The following is a 21,755-nucleotide window of genomic DNA, read 5'->3' on the forward strand; positions in this document are numbered from 1 at the left end:
TTGCTTATGTTTAATGTAACCCAAGACAAGACACAAAAAACTAATTTCTTTCATGAGGACTTGAAAAATTGCTAAACAAAAGTTTGTTATATACATTGAAAGGAACAAGGCTACAGAGAATGGAGATCTGCAGCCTGATCCTTTAAAGTCTGTTTTCACTTTAGTACTTCCAGTTTCATTCTTATTAAAAAAAGACAAAAACTAAAAAAGATTACCATGAAGAAACATTCAGAATAAACAAAGGATCAGAGATGACAATGTTATAGAACAATGTCAAAGGCAACACTAAGCAGGACAGACTGGAGACAAATAAGAATAATCCCAGAAGGAAAGAAGGAATAACATCAAAAATTTAGGTCTTAAAAAGGTAAATTACAGTAAGAAGGGTAACAGTAATACAGAATAAGCAACATGGTAGATGGTATTTCCTTCCCTTCTTTAAACTACTAACACAGGAAAGCAAGCTGTCGTTGTAATGTTCATCAGAACTTCAAAATAAGGAACTTGGTACCACTACAAAAGAAAATGTAGATATCCCATATCCATAAATACCCTTTTGACTCCAGTACCTGTCTAGCCAACACACCTATACGGTTTTTCTTGCTCTCAGACACTGAAACTGAACTCTAGCCTACTTCCCCACCCTGTGCCATATTTACAAGCCCTCACTCCAGAAATGCAAATATGCTTAGAGGTAGTATTTAAAATCCAGTAAAGACTAGGACCACATTTCAAGATCAAAGTTAAAAAGACAACTCACAGATGACAACTGAACAATCAGTATTACTGGAAAGTGTTCAATTGTGAAAAATAGATCATTCTTTAAAGAATGAAAAAGGAATGTAACGTTACCTTTTCACTACCTGCCAAATCCACAAGATAAAGCTTTCCACTTAGCTTCTGTTCTGTTTGAGTATTCTCTTGTTTTACATTAATGAGAAAAATACTATGACTTCGAGAGCTGTGTTCATTCATATCTATAATAAAAAGAAACATATAAACTGTCAAAAATACTTGTATAGCCACTCTAACTTGACTAAATAGTATCTTCCCAACACTGAAGCAAGAAATTTAAAGCAAATGAAACTAAACACAGTATTCTCCCTGACAGTAAAGGTAGAGGCAGCAACCAGTGGTACCACTTAACAGAGTAACAAAGATCCAGTCTCCCTTGGGCTTCTATTAATACCACAAACATGCTGATAAGGTTGGCTAGCTTGTCAACTATGGATGTCACACTTAATCTAATGTATTAGAGCAGAAGGCACACATTCACTATGATACCACAGCACTTTGTTTGCAGTATATTGCATTTAATAGTTTCATGAAAATTTGAACTAGATGGCCAAACTCTCACAGCTTCTTCTGGTTTAAATACTTACTGCCCCCCTCTACTGTGAGGCATGCAGGGTAAAAACTTGTATTGAACTTGAATTACTTTAAATTGTTAACATAATCTAAGCTGACTGCAATCTAAATGATAATGTCTGTCTACTTCTTCCTTTTAACCATAAACCCTTCATAGGCTTAAAAGGACCAGCTAACTGATACCACAGAAGCAGCTGAACATGAAAGAACACCTTTCTTTACAAATTTGTGCTGTTTCTGTTATTTTGCCTAGTCTCCATTTCAGAAGCTGAACACCTACGAACAATAAAGCGAAGAGGAGAATTTTTGCATTATCAGTTTTGGTTTTTTTCCAATTCCCAATTCTTAACCAAAGACTTGGGATATATATATATTTTTTTTGTAACTGCATGTTCTTTCTTCTCCTAAATAAATGGGAAAAATAACTGACAGACCTCCGTCATTTTCTAATCCTGATTCTTATGGAGTTTGGAGACCCATGACATGACTCCTTGCAACACAACTGTGTGCCTCAGGCCAAAACGCTTGGGACAATGGGATGCTGCTTAAATCTGCAGCATGTCTGAATATATATTCTGATCAGCCCTTTTTAGAAGTTGCAACAAAATTGACAAACTGTAGTTGAGCCACTGTGCCTTACTTGTAGATGCATAGGTTAATTGGAACTTCACAAGCTGGTATCCTATGCTATTCCTAACGCAGGACTAAACTTGTTTTCCCCTCTAATGATTTAGAGCTCTTCACTGATCACTTAATTTCTCTTTCCAATCCAAGCTTAAGTAATAGCATCTAACAAGAAACAAATTGAAAGACTTGTTTCTTAAAAAGATGCTGAAACTGTTTGCATTAGACCTTTAAAACACCACAATTTAGTTCACCATTTTAGTCTTCCCCACTTTTTAAGATATACCAGAAGGTAACCAATAAAGCACTAAAGGAGATAAGGATAACACTTACTTGTAACTGCTACATGTCGGTTCGACTTTCCTTCATCTATAGTATCCATAACTTCTTCTGGACTACATACAAAACGCTCTGTGCAACCCTTTAAAAAAAAAAAAAAAAGAGCAAAACAAAAGGTAAAGTACCAACAAGCCAGAAGTAAAAGGTATACACTAGAAGAGTAGGAGACCAAAATGGTATCAGACCAACACTAACCTTTACATAGGGAACTCTATTTTTGTCTTCATGAACAGAAAGATTGGTCTTTGAAACTGGAAGAGAAAAAGTTCTAAAGCTAAGGCATCTATGATTTTTTTGGACATTTATTACACATACAAGTCACAGATGTTATTTTTCAGCAACACTTTTCAAAACCAAACATACATTAAACAACCACTACTGCAGCTTTAGTTGCATCATATGGATTAGCTGCACGCTTTCTTATTTTGATGTACCTATAACATATGGAATACTATTAGCACACTGCATATTTATCTTAGTATCACACTACAACTTTTTTTTCTTCACATTTCTCTCCAGACAGATTTACTTGCTATGTTCAATAATAAAAGGCTTACCATCCAAAAGGTCCCTTATTTTATCCAAGTATATTTCAAAATATGACACCTAGAAGTGTGAAGGGAAATACAGATATAGCGTAAGAAAACAAAAATGCTTAGCTTTTCAACCACAAAGATCCAGTATGATTACTATGAACTAAAATACACCTTTAGGAAGAAAATATTTCTATCTAAAGCTTCAAGCACTATCAGCACTTCCATTGGTTATGAATATAACCACCATCACTGTTTAATGGAAATGAGATTGAAATGTTAACTTGATTTGTTAAGAAGTGCCATTTACTTCTGAAATAACATTTTTTTTTCTTTTTAGATTTTCCAAACTACAGGCATTCGAAACAGATAAAGAACATCAATTTAACCGCAGACTACTTGTAGTTATAACATAAATTAAGTAATTAACACTAAAGAAAAGTTTACCTTAATATGAAATTCAAGATTCTCATCCATAGAGTAAATATAATTAAAAATGTCTTGCACTATTCTTGGAATAATTCCCATTCCATCTGGGTCGTGAAGCTTCCCCTTATTAGAAAGAGAAACAACAAAACATTCATACTTAATCCAACAGCACCAAGTACTTGAAGGAGAAACAAAAAGTCAGACAAGCTAATTTTAAAATGCTGGCAGGTACAGTGTACTTATGTTATCTGTAGAGGAAATGTCTGACCGCCCATTTAGGCCCAGCTTTTGCCAGGAGCTCCCAAACAGCTAAAAGTGAGAAATCTACCATGAATGATATTCTTGTGTTTCTAAAGCCAGCTACTCAGGGCTAAATAAATTCAGTAATTGCCATTCTCAGTCCTCAAAAACATCTTGGGTATCCAAATGTTGCAATGGAAAAGAAAATTGAAATGAAAGATCTGGATGCCCCAACTCTGGAAGCATTCAAGGTTAGGTTGGACAGGGCTTCGAGCAACCTGATCTACTGGAAGATTTCCATGCCTGTGGCAGGGGAAGCTGGAACCAGATGGTCTTTAAAGGTCCCTTCCAACCCAAACCATTCTGATTTTGTGATGAAAACAGAGGACAACGATATTAAGATAAAATTATTTCAAGATTCCTTACTTCCATTGTGTGTGTCTTTCCAGATGATGTTTGCCCATAAGCAAATATTGTACCATTGTACCCCTCAAGTACATCTAGAAGGAAAGAGTATTTTCATTAGGGTTAACTTCCTTTAGAAGGAAAGTCAAATGAAACAGAAACACAAGCAGACAGTTTCTAACACATTTATCAAGTTAAATCGTTCCGCGTTTGGGAATGATGTTCCTCCCTACCCCTTTAAATGTAATAAGCTACCACTGACTCTATTTTAGAAGTTTACTCTATTAGATTCCTTCATCCAGAAAAATCAAGACTTCGGAGTCAGGAACAAAAAGGAAATCAATACAACTGCTAGGTTGAACAGATTGCCTTTGACAATTCAGAGGAAGAAATCATACATGAGAACATTACGGTATTTGCTGCCTTCACAGTAAAGTTTAAGTGTCTGATCGTTAAGGCAATAGGCTATGCCCTAAGTTTCAAGTATCTTACCCTTCAGCCATAGGTTTGTATTTTAAATCATGAATGAACCAACACCAAATTTTAAATTGAGAAGTAAGGTAGTTTTGTTTGTTTATTTAAAAGTCAGTTACTGTGGAATCACATCCAACAAGCAAACAAAGAGAAACAAAGATTAGATTTTTAGATGGGGGAAGGGGAGCAAAGGGGCTGGGTACGATTCTTAGTTAACTCCATTTTTTTAAGGAACAAACTTCTGATCTAATCCTGATTACTATTTAACTCACTGAAGAGTTAAATGCTCGCAGGAGCATGGATTTTTTTTTTTTTTTTTACAGCAATTCACTTTTCTGATGATTAATACGAGTTTGAAAAAGAATCACATCAAAAGCCTCCTTTAAACTGTGTATTAAATTAAAAAGCTAAGAAAAGTTCAACAGTCTACATATGGTTTCTCAAGTTTCCTTTCATCTTACATTCCTCCAAACTAAAACAATTGTAGGATGTTTTCTGATACCAATAAACAAACTCCTCACAAGTTATTTTCAAACAAAAGCCAGTCTTTTATTAATTTCATACCAATTGTTTTAAGCAACCTTCTACAGAGATTTTTAAAAATATAACGACAGGTAAATATTATCAAACATGGCAAACAACTGAAACAGCATTTTTTAGCACTGACATATCAGCTCACTACAGAGTGATTTTATACTGCTATGAACAATGTTGGCTCTTATTAAATACTGCAAGGGTAAAGGGAAGCAACAGAAGTATTACTTTTCAACTTCAAAATCCACACAAATATGACACAGCTTGTTCCACCTTACCTTTGACAATCTTTTTAGCACAATCATTGTATACTTGTTCCTGGGATGTGTTTGACTGGAATACACGGTCAAATATATATGGCTTGGACTGTAGAAAGAGACACAGAAGAATTACTTATAAAAAATCCTGTAAGTACAACTGAAAGGTGTTTGTTCACATAGTTTAGAAGTAGCCTATTCAGTCTCAGTCCAACCTTACGTTTTATTTTAAGTACTTCAAGGCTGTAGTGAGGAAATCGGCTTATGTATGTAGTTGTGTTGCCTAACTCTCCACAAGCTTGCCTACAAATAAGGCCTTGAATTAAATATATTTGGTTTCAAAGTGCAACCTAAATAGTTCTCCAAAACTGTTCTGCCACATGACCTCAACTTACTTGATTTACAATGTAAACCAATGCCTAGTCTGTACATCTGAGAACCCTTTATTGTCTTCTTTATTCTCTTCCATTCCTCTGGTAGTGTGTTTACTCTGGTAAACCCAAATTACTAAGAGCAACTTACACCACATCACACAGAATAGCTGTGTTCATAGTATTCATTAAAAACCTCAAACCAAAAGAAACACTGAGATCACCTACAGTCAGCACAAGAACTATTTCTCCATACACGATAACCCTAGAATAAAGCTCCATAAACAGAAGGAAAAGGCCACTTTGGCAGAAGGGAACCTTTCACAGAAGGCTCACTTCAGAAGACCCCAGAAGAGGAAGCTCTGACACAGCTTTCTGAAAGGAATGCTGGATTTTTATAACAGTTATAACCAGCTGACAGACCATTAGGATATGAATTATTATGCTCATCTTAAGCTGAAGTTTTCATAGCATTTTTGGACCTTGATTTAGCATCTTTGCAGACAGCCAAGGTTTACACAGGTTCTAAATCAGTTCCTGCTGCTCAGCTCACTGCAACTGTTAAGTGCTCCATTTTGCCTAAATTTAATTCGTCATCATCCTGTCCCTCCCTCCCCCAAGGATACTCTGGAACTGCCTCGCTGGCAGTGAAACAAGTCTAGTTTCCATCTTTCGCCCACCCACCACATTCCCCAGCCTGACCTTCCATTTGCCTTTTAATAATATCTAGCAGAACACCAAACAAAGCTCGTTAGATCCAACGCGTATCCATCTGCTTAGAGGGCTCAAATTCAGATAGATGAGCTCTCTCTTGGAAAAAATAAAATAATTACAGAGTTCACTGTGTACATATGCTTAAGAAACCACAAGACTCAGTAAGCTAGAACTATCCCTAAGGTGCTAAAGTCTGCCAGAACATTTCTTTCACAGAGGGGAAATCACAAGCCTTCCCAATTACTCATTTTAGCTTTAAAGGCACCTCCAATTCTTATGTTCGAGAGGTAGAATAGATGCCACTATATACACCAGAAGACAAACAACCAAGTCCAAGTAACTCTCAGGTAAGAAAATAAAGGCTGAGAACACGTTATGTAAAAAGGTGAAGTCACTGTGGAAAAGATAACACTGGCCTTACATTTTCTCTCTCACGAGCAGCTATTATTTCAAAAAGCCTTCAACTTTGCTGCAAGTAACACTGCAAGTTACCCACATGGCAAAACTTTAGGCAGATTTGTTTCATGCTCAAGATCATCTGTGTTTGTATGAGTCCAGAGAAGGCCACGAGGATGATCATGGGGCTGGAGCACCTTTCCTGTGCAGACAGGCTGAGGGAGCTGGGGCTGTTTGGCCTGGAGAAGAGAAGACTCCAGAGAGACCTTATGACTTTGAATAGATGAAGGGGGTTCATCAGAAAGATGGGGAGTGACTTTACCAGCGTGTGGAGTGACAAGTTTTTAAATTGAAAGAGAGTAGATTTAAATTGGATAAAAGAAATCAATTTTTCCACAGTGAGGGTGGTGAGGCACTGGCACAGGTTGCCCAGAGAAAGGGTGGATGCCCCATTCCTGGAGATGTTTGGGCAGGCTGGATGGGGCTTTGGGCAGCCTGGTCCAGTGAAAGATGTCCCTGCCCACAGCAGAGAGCCTGGACTAGATGATTTGTAGAGGTCCCTCCCAACGCAAACCATCCTGTGATTCTATGATCACTGCAAATAATCCATGCAACGTTAAATTTTATTAGCTTAAATAGTTAAATTCTACAAACTATTACTCCTGAAAATATTTAGATAATAACTCCAATTAAGTTGCATCTTCCTAAAATTTTCAAGTATTTTAGAAGAATACGGGAAAGTTCATGGACAGGATCTTCGGATGCTTTACGCAGCTACTATTAACAACACTACCTGCTCACAGATCCCAACACAACTTATCTTTGCTGTCCCTGACAGAGCATGACAACTATGAGAACACAAAAGTCCACTGAAATGCAAACATTATTTTCCATACCACTTGCATTTGAATGTATACACTTTATTTCGTATTTCTATATTACTACAGAAAATATCCAATGCCAAACAACAATTTTTTATTCCCTTCAAAGAAATCCAGCTAAAAATAACTAAATGAATGAAACCAGCCCACTTCCCAGTACAGGAAGATGCCTTGTTTGTAATCTACTGTACAAAAGACCTGAGCTGGTCTGCAACTATCCTGCAGCCTACTGGTTCTGAAAAGCTTTTCTTCTCTAAGTTTTAAATGCTGTTCAGAGGCAAGGTCCTCCCCAATGCACACACACTCTTCTGGCAAGTGAAGGCTGAATGATTTACACTCTTCTTTTTCATCTGTGTAAAAGGAAAATTTAGTCTACTAACTCAAGACTAATCCCTAGACACAGAATACTTTGAGACTAGTTACTCTAATTTGGCTCTGTTCTCTTATGAAGGCATCTGAAAAGTAACTTGAGAGTATCTCATAATTACTGTCTCTTTTCATTTACGAAGTATTAATATAAAGAATAGTACACATGATGAATGCCATAGATTAGTATGATGAGGAAGCCAAGCTGCAAGGACTTCACGCAGGCAATAATGCCTTTAATTGGAATCTGTCACGTGCCTCACAGCTTTCCCTGTATAAATAAAAGAGATCAATCTCCCTCAACAACCACTACCAACTACAGAAATTAATTGCAACCCAAAGAATCCTCAAAACCAGCCCTGTTCAGACCCCATCCCTTGCGGGTGGTGCGTGGTGTTTTACATGCCCTCAGCATTACACTTTTCTAGACAAAGCTCAAATACAACTTCAAAGCATTCAAAACCCCAGTTACATCCCTTCTTCTCCTCCCAGCCTGCAGTACATCTCTTTATCACACCTGTGACAAACCCACATTAGAGGCACGTCCCTCCTCCATCATTAGGGAATCAATACCTCACCAAGTAGGTTTAACCAAGCAGGTTCCTGGATAATTACATTTAAGAATACAAGTTACTCCCACCTAGTGGTTTCACATCAATGACACCTGCATACCATGTTTTATCACTGCTCTTACAGTCTACTTTCTGCTGTAAACAAAGCAGGAATAGTATCACACAGATTACCCTGCCCTAGAAAGCCTGGTCATTACCTTTAAGGGATTAATCAAGACAGATTAAAGTGTCAGATATTTTTTTCTGCATCAGATGCCTTTTCTTCCCCAAGAAGTAAACAGTTGGATAACATGAAGGTAATGAAAATATAAGAGGCCCAAGCAGCATTACCACAAGACATCCACAGTGGTTGTAGCAACGTATTGGCACTAATGGGATATGATGCTGCTTGACATACTCCAAAATTTTCAGCAATCCTACTAAAACCTACAAAAAAAAATTAAACACATGCCCTATAAATGACACAATGCATCAAGCAACCAAGCAGAGCCTCCCACTTCCTCTCTCCAGAGAGGGGATTTGATACTTAAATTCACTCCTTGCCTGGCATTTGTTCTGCTATCAGCCAGCAGACAGCTCTCATAGCTCTTTGCACTAAAGGATGTTGTCCCACAGCAAAAACTTTGCAAGCACTCAGAGAGAACATCTGCCTACACGACTGAAGCAGTAGCTGACCTGAACATACGGTTTACATTCAAGCAGAGAGTTTTGCAGTTAAAGACCAGCTGTTAACCTCCTCTTGCTATAACAGACCACTGAAACACCACCATACCTGCCCTAACTTTGCCTCGGAGGGAGGCTGAAGCAAGAAGTAACGGGCCTACCTCCCTCCTTTACGTTTTGCAACTTTAGTGTTCTTCCCACGAGCACAAAATACGTGAAAAGAAAAGCCTCACACCCCATGATCTCTGGAAAGTATGATGTCAAATACCTGACTCAGTTCTTCCCATCGCTAAGCTAAGGTATTACTGCTCGAACACACCTACCAGGGCTTTCTTCTTGTCCTAGCTCTACGCTTAGGAAACTGCAGCTGATACGGAGCAGTTAGTGAAATACAGAGTAGTTAGCCAATCTCTGCTCTTTCTGCTTCATTTTACTTATTTCTGTGCAAATATTGCACTTGAAGCATCAACACGAACACAGTTAATTTTTGCAGCAGTTATTTATTATTGAAGAAGGACTAAAACATCAGATTTTAATCACAAAAAAGTGACTGCAAACTCCATTTCCAGCATGAAAGCAGAAGTTTTGGAACAAGAGTTTGAGCAAAGCTTTGCTTTAGCACAATGTTTCTTATAAAGATAAGTCAATGCTGCTAGCATAAGAACAGTCACTGAATTTCAGAACAAAAAATAAACACGAGACAAGCGAGGTGTTTCAAGCAAGTGGTACAGCAACCACTGAGCATCATCCTTTAAATATCACTGTGAGAGTATTTGCTTTCTGTTAAATTGTCACACTGGTATATTCTGAAAAATGTCTCCATTATCCACCACTTCATAGAAATACTAAAAAACAACACTGAAATAACACCATTGTTTCAGCTAAAGATTATTTTTGATTTATGTTTTAAGTTGTACTGCAAGCACTAATTATTTTGTGTTTCTAGTCAAGTGTGTGCTTTTATTCAAACTAGTAAAATAACAGAAAAGTTTTCAAGAACATACTTTGCTTCTTACATTTACATGGTCCAGCACAGCCTTTCCTGCAGCAACACACATGAATGACATTTTCCTTTTGAATAATCTTGTGCCAAAAGCTCCAGTAATAACAAGTGATCTTCATTAATCTGACTCTAATGCAACTTAAACCTAGCTTTGCTCTCATTTACTATCCAATATTAGTTAAAAAGGCAACAAAAGAGAAAGCTAAATGTCTCGAATTCTTCACAGTGGTTACAGCTTAAACCTAGGAAACAGGACTTTATACAAATATGAGAATACAGGCAGGCAGATTTTTTTTTTTTAAAGCCATAAAATAATTAATATACTATAATCATGACTTGAAACGTCTGGAGGACAAAGGGATACCGCCTATTTGTGTGACTGTTCATAACGCCTCACCACTTCAGCCATTTGATAGTAGTGTTTTCAGTTTAGGCGTCAGTCCGAAAAAGACCAAGTGTGACTGTATTCAGTGATTTATCTTTTGGACAGTTGTGAGATAAGCAAGACTGGGTATAGAAATGTTTTTTTTTAAAAAAGGTGCAGATATACTACGCAGAACTACAAAGTTATCCAGTCTCGAGTAGTTTTACATTTAAAGAAAACAAAGGACAATCGCACCTATTATATATAGCTTTGCTGTTCCTCTTTGTTCCATCTTATTCAAAAGTCTGAAACTCATGAGCAAGTTCCTATCAACTGCAGCATAAAGGTAGATTTATCATGTTTAACATAAACATCATATACTCATAACAAGCCATCCCTTTGTCCATTTTAACAGAAGCCTTTTATTTACTTAAGGGAAAGAACCATTTAAAAATACTTTGCCACGTATTAAAATAGAAAAAAATCCTTTAAATTAATAACGTAAAAGCTCTTTACTAGCTTAAAAAAAAAAAAAAAAAGAGAGAACCCGTGGAAGGATAGCACTTTGTTCCAAAGTCTACTCTTCAGAACAGACGGACACCACACGTCCCCTCAAATTGCTGCTATGCACTAGCTACAATTAAAACAAGCATTTTATCTAACACAAATGAAAACAACTCACTTGTCCAGAAAGACAACCAGGCCGTAATTACATGGGAGCTAGGGAAAGACGGGGGAAGGGAGGACAGATAGCTCAGAGATGACAGGGGAGTCAAGGAGGGAGGAGGAAAAGGGTTTGGCTATAGTCACTGATCTGCCTCCCCACCCTCTTCCACAGAGGAGTCAAATCCGCGGTCTGCTACAGGCTCTGCTTCCACTGCCTCCTAGCTTTCACCTCCTATCTGCCATTCCAGGCAACTCCCGAATATTATTAAAGAAGTCCTCACTGGTTCAGCATAGACTTGAAAGGTGAAAGTCCTTCGGGCTGCTCAGTTCGAGGCAGCTAAGGAAAGCAGCTATAAAAGTGGCTCAGCTGCTGTTCAACAGGCAGCCAAAATCACTTGCGTGAATAAATACGGAAATCAATCAGCTGATGGCAACCAAACATTCAGCCTGTGGAGGAATGTTTTTAGAAACTGTTTCATGTGAAGACCTGTTTCTGTTACCATCCTCTCTTTGGTAATCCCACAACACACAGGAGAGGTGGTTGACTACATCATTAGGTTGGAAGGTCCAAGACTTTGCAAGATCTGTCAGCTTCTTTAAAAAAAAAAAAAAAAAAAAAAAAAGGTCCATAGGTTAAAGTAATCGCCTGAACAGTTTTCGATAATCTAGTTCCAACTTTGAGAACGTCAATCTTGTCCTATATCCACTACTATAAAAAGTCAAAACCCACAAAACATCAACCCTATAGTAAGATTTTGTGAAACAAAATTCAAATACTGTCACTGCTATCCAATCTAATAATTTTAGGTGGTTATATTTCTAAAGTCAGACACAGCAAGTGCTACATCTGGGACCACTGAAGGATTTTTTAGTTTTAACCAATGCAGAAAACACTAAAGGGAAATTGTAACTCTAAATATTAATTCCCTGCCAAGTCCCAGCAGAGAGCCCCACATGATCCCTCTGGAGCGTACCATCAGACTGTTCTACACAGATTTAGTGCTATCTCAGCCTAATTTACATTTCAGATATTTTTTAAAGTGTATTTAGAGAGCATACAAACAATGAACGCTTTTTTTTTGGTCTCTCTAGCCCATGAGCTACTTTAAGAAGATATGGAAAAATTGTTTTAAAAAGAAGTCAGAACACATCAAGGTTTCTAAAACTAATCTTGGATTTTAAGCAGAACATACACTGCCATAATGAATGGATCCTCAATGACTGAAGTGAGATCACTTATTCTAATTAAATTTTCCAGGTTTGGTTCCTTACTCTGAGGAGTCTACCTGTACAACTTAAATAAGAGATATACACTGACTTGCCAACTGAAGTAAGTCTCAAATTACCTCATTTCATGAGCTTCCTGCCCTTCTTGTAGCTCCAGACTCATTGAATTCTGTATTTTATGGACAAACGTGGTTGAACTTTAACAGACTAATATTAAGTGATTGATACTAAAAAGGGGCACGTTGCTAAATTGCCTTGCTTTGACTTCAGGTACGGTGAAAGAGGAAGCTATTGTTGGTAGCCTCAAGAAACAGTACACCACAGACTAAATTTAAGCCTGATTGTAACTGAAATCTCCAAGTTACTTTCACCAACGCAAAGCCAGCAATGTGTCTAGAGAAAAAAGTATTTATATGAAAACACAAGTTACAAGTTTGCAGAAATAAATACTGTGAATAAAGTGCTTGCACAACACCAACCAACCCAAGCCATGAACCCTTGAATTTTAAATTCCAGCTCCCCTCTACAGCTGAATGTGACACGCTGCACAAAAAGGAGGGGATTATCTTCTCCCCTGCAAGATTCTGATTGTTTTATAACAGGCCTCGGACTTCACAAGGCGGCTTAATTAAAACGCATTTATAGGCGCCTAATAAGCCAAATGATCTCAGTTTATTCTGGCTTGAAGAAAAGAAAAAAAGAAAAAAAGAAAAAAACAAAAAAAAAAAAACAGAAAGTTATCGGCCGATGGCTGGTTTACAGCCGAGGAGCCCCGACGAGCCGCAGCCCGCCTTGTTCCGCGTCTCCTCACACAAAACCTCTCCTCAGGCGGCTGGGGCCGTGGCAGCAGCCCCGCTGCTCGCACTTTGCAGGCGTTCAGCGGCCAAACCCCCTGAGGCCGGCCAGGCCGGGCTCAGCCTGGGCAGGGGACGCCCGGCAGGACACGGCCGCCCCGACGGCTCCCTCAGCGCCTCAGGGTACCTCAGGGTACCTCAGGGTACCTCAGGACGCCTCAGGGAGCCCCCCCTGCCCGCCTCCCCCCTCAGCCACCTCACGGCCCCCTCCGTGCCCACCCCCCCCGGTCCGTGCCGCCCCTCACCGCGATGACGACGGTGTCGTCGCCCTGGAACTTGGCGATGTACTTGTCGCCGCGGGTGACCTCGGACTCGTTGAGGGGCCTGAAGCGGCACATCACTTTGATGTTACACTCCGCCGGGTCCGCCATCTTAGGGCGCCGCCGCCCGCGGGGCGCTCAGCTCCGCTCCGCTCCCCTCTTGTCCCCCCTTAACCCCCCCTTCCTCCTTTCACCGCCGCCCGTCCGGCTCCGGGCGGGGTCTCTCAAGACAGCTCCGCCGCCGGCAGGCCCGAGTCCGCCCGCGCTGAGGGGAACGGGGAGCAGGGAAGGGCCCCGGCCGGCCGCCGCCTCCCGCTCTCACTCCCGCCCCAATATGGCAGCCATGGCGGCCCCGCTGCCGGCCAGCCCCGGCCCCGCCCCCTCCCCGGGCAGAGCAGGGGGTGACGTCACCCTCCGCAGAGCCCCGCCCCCCCGCCCCGCCTTGGGGCGGGCTCGGGGTGAGGCGGGAGGGCCAAGGCGCATGCGCAGAGGGTGCTGTGTGGGAGGGGCGGGGCTGCGGGGAGGGGGTTGGGTCGGTGAGGGGCGGGGATCACTCAGGAGCGGGGGGTGGGCTGTGAGGGTGGTCCACTGCCCTCATTTTTGGGGGAATTGGGTTTGGTAAGGGAGATCTTCACCAAGGTCTGCCAGGTGAAGGCTTCAGGATGTTGAAATCTACATCCACATTTCATGGATCCACGCCCGTATTTAGTGTTACAACCGCCTTTTGGTGGTTTGTGCGGTGATCAAACCAAACAGCCCTTCGGTGGAACCAGGTGCAGGACTTGCCATGTCCGACTTTGGGAAAATAAGGCTGTAGAAACGCCTTTTCAGCCCAATTTAAAAACCAACCAACCAAACAAAAACAACAGTATTTTGTTTCGGTTGGTTGGTTTATTCCAAGTTTTGCTCAGTACTGATCACAGCTCTAATTCTAGTTGACAGAAACTTACGGATTGTAGGCTAAAATGTTGTCCAGCCAAACCACTAAGATCAGAGATCTTTCAGATCAGTTTTTCACAGGTTTGCCACCATACCTCCTACATCCCGGAATAGTATGAATGTTCAAACGGGCAAAGTACGAGCTCGCAGCTCAGCTCAGGCTGCTTCCTTACAGAAATCACGCGGTATAATGGAAACTTCTCATATAGTCTAGAAGTTAACAAGAAAGGGAGCTTTTTTCTTAAATTAGTCAATGTCCAGAATGACCTAGAGTACCAACCCTTTAATAACAGTAAAAGACTTCAAATTTTACAGGGACCATCTGAAATCAGGCTCCATTTTCAAGGCCCTTTGCAGATGAAAGATTTGAAGGGTGTATTTACACGTGGGTTAGGTACGCAGGGTGAACATTGCTTCCAAACTACTCCACAGGACAGAAAAAAAAATACCTATTAATCTAGTTTCATCTGCATTTTTTTACACTCTAATACAAAGAATATTTTTGTGTTTGTTATGAGGTAAGCAAAGTCTTCTAGTTGGAGTTCATGTTGTAACAAGTTTATTTTTCTGCTGTAGTTAGTTCTGCAGGACTGTGCAGTCTTATTCAGGGCAGCAATAATTACACCTCCCAGCCTATCAGTACATGTGGAAATAGTTGTCTGGTAAGGCCAGGGTGTTTACCACGTCTTTAGAAGGTGAACTGCTGCTTCACAACACCTAGCTTGTGATATATGGACATCTGCCTACCGTTCTGTTTATCTGTGTTTTCAATAAAATGTTTTAAACATAATCGTTGTTAGCCCTAAGATGTCGTAAAGCCTATTTCTGTTGATTGCTGTTTTAGAAATTATGAATTTATATCACTCAGTAAGACGTATTAATGTGTCTAATGCAGTTATTTCTGGGATTATTCACAGGCTTATGGTGAGGGATGTTCTTATACAGCTGCTGGGTTTGGGTTCTCACAGATTTCCCATGATAGGAAGGCATTATTTTGATGAAGGGCACGTAACATACTTCTTACTTTTCCAATTCAGTTGCATTCATTCATGAGAAATGAATATGTGCTGGCTGCAAAATCAACAGTTTTATGGCTACTACTCCAAGAAGTGTTTCAGCTTCTGAGACATCCTTTACTCCAGCCTATTTAAGAAACTTAAAGTTCTCGTTATCCATAACCAAAGGGGGTGTATCGTTAGCTACCTTTGCTGACCTGTAATACCCAATGTATGAACATCTCAGTAAGGAAGAAACCTCATAGTGACTTGATTTGCAAGAAAACAGATGTTTGGGCTCAATTTACCTTTTAAATGTTTAAACAGCAAACTTCACAAAGAATAGAAACTCGTGAATAGGTGATTATTCATTTTAATTACAAAGGAAACAAAAAGTACCAGGAAGTGTCAACTATGGAGAAGAAACTGCCCACTTCTAGCCTGTTAGTTCTAGGGAAGCTCATTGGAGAACTGACTGATGGTCTTTCTTATACTGGCTTCTTACATGAGCTCTGCTGGACTAAACAAGCACGTTCTCATATCCATTTCAGGTATTCTGTTTTGAAGTTTCTCTTCTGTGATCAGCTGTTCAAAATATTCAGCATTCATCCTCTTACCAGACCTACTTTAAGTCTGACACGATGCAGCATGCACAAATAGGGCAGGATGTTACCTCTGTTGGCCGTAACATGTGACTTTTGTCTACAGATGTGCTGTCATTTTCTTGAAAACAGAGCAAAGACCAAATATCCTGGTAAATATCCTTCTCACTTTGTCACAGTTACAAAAAGCTCCTCCCTTTCTATTGGAAATATACTTACTATCTTCCATATTGCTATGTAATGCTTTGTCTGTAGCATACATTTTTGGTAATTTACACTAAGAGACTATTTAAAAGTAATGTATTGTAGTAAGAAAAAAATATGCATCGATTGTCACAAAAGTGAATCTTTCTGTTTGGTATTTAAACCCGGTGTGACCTTATAGATCAAATACATTTTCAAAAGAAACATTTTATCTGACAAGTAATTTCAGTAAAGTTTCTCAGTAAGGAGCGATGTATGTTTCTTCTCATTCATGACCTGGGCAATAAACCTCTGGATTCTTTAATGATTTGCATTCCTTTAGATCTCTGGTCTTTGCTAGCAATAAAAGCATGTTAAACAAAGAGAATTGGCAAACCTGAGCCTTCCTGTGAAGCTGTATCTGGATAATGATGTAATTAACCAACAAAATTGTTTCAGTAGAGTAAAATGATTTGATTTGATCCTAAAAAAAAAAAAAAGAGAGAGAAAAAAATACCTATTTGAATAAATCTTTAAACCAGGTGTTTGTGGAGAAGCAAATTAAAGCTGCTTCCTCCTGCCTTTTTAAAGAATTAAATTCTGAAATTCATCAGTTGACAGTACTTGTTGACATTCAGTGTTCCTCATGCAAACTCAAGTGCTCTTCTCATTTTAATTTGCAGTGTGCTGGAAAAATATAGCACATGACTTTTGAGAATTTAAGGTGCGTTCCAGGTCAAATTTATTCTGAATTTGCAAATCAATTTGTACAACAAAAGAGGCATTAATATGCCTGCAGGATATGCTGTACCTTGGACAAAAAATTTTGTTGCGCATAACACTCTATCTAAATAAAGGCTATTAAGATGATTTATGTACTCTAGAGACATTGTCTGACACTGGAAAAGCATAATTAAAAGTAACAGAAAAATATGGCTCAGGCAGCTTATTCAAATGCATTTTAAAGTCTCTTTACCAATAGACTGTGATTGGTCAATTCAGCTTCTGGAACTCAATAACTAAATAAATTACTGAGACCAGCAGAAAATTGGCAGTTGAAGTTTAGTGTCCTAAGATAGCGTTGAAGTCAAACTAGATTATCTGAAGCTTTCATTCAGTTATGAAATTATAAAGCTTTTTTTTAATTTCCAGTAAACAGTATGATGTGGAACATATCTCCTGTCCCGGGCAAGTTTAGACTTTCTTATGAACTAGAAGGATGAAACAAGCATCTGCTGATATGTGAACAACATCTTTTCCTAAATACCAGTAGTTCTACAAAGCAGTTTTTTTGTTTGTTTGTTTGTTTGTTTTTTTAAATTGGAGATGCATAAAACTCAGAAAAACAAACAACAACAACAAAAAACAACAACTCTATCTTATTCCTAATCATCAAGATCGTATTTGGTTATTTCTAACAATGTTAGACTAGTTAGAAGCAAAAGCAAGCTCTAGGAATAATGTCGGGTTTTAGATATTTCACCTTCTTTGTGGAAATTAACACAAATGTTTTGTAACCTGACTACCTAAAGCATCGACTCTGAATTTTCCTTGAAGAAGGAACCTACTTTTGGACTGTGTTTATATTTTAACCATTAAAAACATTTGGCATGTGTTGTCTGAAACATCCCATTGTAAATCCCTATTCTCAGTTGCTTTCCATTGTTTATAATCCTTACTAATCACCACTGGATTGTATCTTAGCTTGCTTATTCCTGCCTGAACCACTTTTTTTTATAGTCATGGCAAAAAAGGCTTAGCTGTTTCAAAGAGTGAGATTAGATGTGCATTGTTTGCTTAAAAAAAAAAAAAAAGCTCTGAAAATTATTTCACATGAGAGTTATAGCAGATATAGCTGAGAATCTAAGGATCAAATCTTGTTAGGGAAATCTACGTCAGGGCTCTGCTTTTGATTATCTAAAACCACTCAAGATTTGTTTACTTTTAAATGGCAAAAAAATAAAAATTAAAATTAAGGGACACAAGTTACATGGTGAACTTTACAATCAATCCAAAAGATCATGCATCTTTTTTACAATCCAAAGATCATGCATCCTTTAAAGTGTCAGTCACAGCTCCCCATTGATATGACGTATAGATCAGCTTGCTTTAATATTCTAAGTGCTTTTATGTGCCAAAAAGCATCACTCCAATATAATCCCAGTTAGGTCATAACTAATTTGTCTTAGTTCTGACCCCAGACTCAGAGAAAGTAGAGAATGGAAAGTAGATTGAATGACAAGGAAATACCGGGCTATGTATAATGATCATACATTTATATGATGTTATTTTCTATCAAAATACATTGGTATTATATATTGTGTATTTCAAAGTATATATCGTGTGCTTCAAAGCAGTGTCAGCAGTGGTTTCATATAGCTAGCTATGAGGGTGTCAGAAATCGTGTGCAGTGCCCCATCATTTTGAGAAAGAGAGAGAGAGCACTTCAGTCTCGTTTTGTACAGGGCATTCAGCAAGATTTTATGTTCACTGATTTAAAAAAAAAACTTCTGATGGTCTTATGAAATCTTCTCTGACACTTTGCCTCCACTGGGATTAAGTGTGGTTCATCAGGCACTTGCAAAAAAAGTCTGCATTCATGTGTTTTACTGAATTTGGATTTACAGATACCAAAAGAGTAAGCAGACTACTGATGTAGCTTTTCAAAAAACATCTTTTCAATATGTTTCTTTAAAAAGCTGACCACACACAGCTTTTTACTTAACAAATAAGAAGCATGGTTATATTTAAAATCACGTCTCAAATCTATTGGCAAAAAATGCATTTTATTACTCTACTTCGTAAGCTTTGCAGAAGTAATGCTGGAGGAGAGGAATCCAAAGCTTTTTCTGGGTCTTTTATCAACAGAATTATCTCAGTTCTGACGTTTATTGTTGGTGACAGCACATGAGATATACAGACCAGAACTGACTTTCAGTTGGAAATTGCTAGGCTGGGAGCACTTCTTAAAGTTGTATGCAGAACAAATTTCTCTGGTGATGGTAAACAAACCATTCGTGGGGGGTGAGAGGATGGGAGAGCTGTGCATCCAAATAAACCTGTTGTATTATCTTAATTTCCTGCTGACCTCAGGCAGACTCACCATCCCGACTTCTCATCTTCCCATAAATGGATGCGTGCCTTGCATGCAGAAAAGTGAGTCTTCATTAGCTGGAGAGCTGCCCTAAGCAGAGGGAACGGGGTGTGTGTGTGTGCATGCATGCACTTGTAGTTGTCATAGTGCAACTCATACAGTCTTCTCCATTTCCTCCAAGTCATTTCTTCACCAAGCTCTTTTATCATGCCGTCTGCAGAATACGGTAGAGAGGTTTCATCAGCTTTTCAAGTTTTTAGCAAAAGTCTTTTATAATCTGGATGCTTGCCAGATGTTACGGCATGGAGATACTATGTGGAAAGCAGCGGTTCTTGGTATTCAGAAGCTTTGGTGCCAAGGTGCTGACTTAGCACACTAAGGAGTGGCTGAGTTTTTTAAAAAAAAGAAGGCAAGGAAGGAATGAGGCAGGTACTAATCACTTTCTGGCAACTTCTGAAGAGCTTTTGTCATCCTAAATAAACTCCCATCACATCCGTATTTCATTCATGTAGGCAGTCAGCTTCAGCTTTGTTATAGCCATACCCTGCCTACCCAGCCTTTTCCTTGATATATTTCTTGCTTCATCAATGTCTAGCAGGCATCACAGGCAGTTCAAAAGAAGTATGGCTCTTTGTTTAATCTTTCTCCCCCCTTGCTCTAATCACATTTAATTTTCTCTTCCTTAATTTGCTCTTCCTCTTCATGATGACTCCTATCATGACACCTACCAAAAATGGTGAATAACATGCATGAAGGCAAAGGAACAGTGAGAACAATTTATGAAAATCCTTTTATTTGTGATAAGAAGAAGACGTAGATTCATCCTCAAAACAGACCATGGTACTTCTAAGTTCTTCACCAGACATCAATGGCCTTTTTGTTTTCATAATTGTTTGGAGAATGTTACAAAACATTGCCAGAAAGTAAAAGAAAAAGTGGACTAGTGGAACTGAAATTGCCTTTGTGATTCCCATGCCTCTTAAACTGTTGTGTTCTGATTTGTCCGTATGAACGTCTTTCAGAAACAATAGTTTCTTCACGCCTGGCAAAGAATGCTTCCTTCCTCGGTTACAGCTGTGAAGACAGGGTTTGTACTTGCATGGAAAAATAAGGATATTGTATCCTCAGTTGATAAAATCTCCATTTCTGGAATCCCTCAAAAGCATTGGACTTGCTGCCAACTAAAAGAGAAGGAAACAACCAGAGATTTCAGTAGCATTTATGTCTTTTAAAATGGGAAATCGAGCCCCTTGCAGGTAGCTGAGAGCATGATAAGAGCATAGCTAAGAGCATTGCTTACCATGAGTAAAATCAGAATATTCTATATCTCCTTTGTGCTGGCCGTGAATTTAACAAGCAGCACACAAGGTAATAGATCTCTTCATTCCTCCGAAGAGCATTTAGTGACGTGTGTTTAAGGGTTTACCTTGAAGAGTACGTGAGGGTTGGGATAAGAAGGAGTTGATAGGGAGGAAGCAGAAGCACATGGTTCATTGGCCACTGCAGATTGGCAGATCGGCCTGTAAAAGGTTATTTATTACAGCCACTGGAGATAGGAAGTCTTGTCTCTATCAAGGAGAGAGCTCAGCAGGTCTGCACAGACCTTATGCCATTATGTTGAGCTGTTCAGGTTAGCTGCTTTTCACATACTTGAGGTAGGTATCTGGGTATATATATACATACATATGCTCGAAGTGTGCAGTGATGATCATTGATTCTGCAGCCTGTTCAGAAATGAAATTCTTACAGTGAGAATTTCATTTGCATAAGGAGCATCATGTTTTTTTCCTTCCAGTGCTGATATCTTGTATAGATACAAATTCCAAAGGGGATGAAGGCAAATTGGAAATTCTGGAAAAAAATTGACATGAATTTTTGATGAAAAATATTTTCACTCATCCTAATCAGTAAAATGATTGTAGAATAACATGTAAAATGTTTTTACAGATGCACTTCAAAGTTCTTCAGAAGATGTTCCAAAGTGAAGAAGTATTTGAAATTAATTGAGTTAACATCAGACTTCTAGTGTGAGACATCAACAGTTCTTGTGTGCTTCAGGCCAAGTTTACATTTTTTTAATGCTGTTCAGAGTTAGCAGCATCATAAGTGTGGGTATCAGGGTGCCTTTTGAAGTGTTTTTTCTGGAACAAGCCCTTCCTCCATTGTTACCAAATTCTGTCTTTTTGTACCCTTTCATTCTGAGCCTCACCGACATAATCTTCCTTTTTGTGTCCAAGTCAGTAATATCAGTGCTTTTCATTTTATCAGATTTACTCCTCCTGTTTTCAGAGATATCATCAACAACATGAACAACATGCTGAAGTAATTTTAGCATGGAAAATTTCCACTTCTATTATTATGCGCATTTGTCATTACTCAAAAGTAAATAATTCATATGTATT

General features: G+C 38.9%; 1 protein-coding gene across 2 annotated transcripts in view; it reads right to left on the bottom strand.

Annotated features, from left to right (window-relative positions):
• Positions 1-13,910, bottom strand: part of KIF5B (kinesin family member 5B) — a 35,105-nt gene extending 21,195 nt beyond the window's left edge. For both annotated transcript variants that reach the window (XM_027450543.3, XM_027450541.3), the window contains exons 1-8: positions 13,526-13,910; positions 5,225-5,312; positions 3,960-4,033; positions 3,312-3,416; positions 2,889-2,937; positions 2,527-2,582; positions 2,326-2,413; positions 853-977 (exon numbers count right to left, since the gene is read on the bottom strand). In XM_027450543.3, coding sequence (XP_027306344.1) covers positions 853-977; positions 2,326-2,413; positions 2,527-2,582; positions 2,889-2,937; positions 3,312-3,416; positions 3,960-4,033; positions 5,225-5,312; positions 13,526-13,651 — 711 coding nt within the window. In that variant the 5' untranslated portion in view covers positions 13,652-13,910. The remainder of the gene's footprint in view (positions 1-852; positions 978-2,325; positions 2,414-2,526; positions 2,583-2,888; positions 2,938-3,311; positions 3,417-3,959; positions 4,034-5,224; positions 5,313-13,525) is intronic.
• Positions 13,911-21,755: the final 7,845 nt, after the last annotated feature.

The sequence above is a fragment of the Anas platyrhynchos genome, chromosome 2, assembly GCF_047663525.1.
Source record: "Anas platyrhynchos isolate ZD024472 breed Pekin duck chromosome 2, IASCAAS_PekinDuck_T2T, whole genome shotgun sequence".
Classification (NCBI taxonomy): domain Eukaryota; kingdom Metazoa; phylum Chordata; class Aves; order Anseriformes; family Anatidae; genus Anas; species Anas platyrhynchos.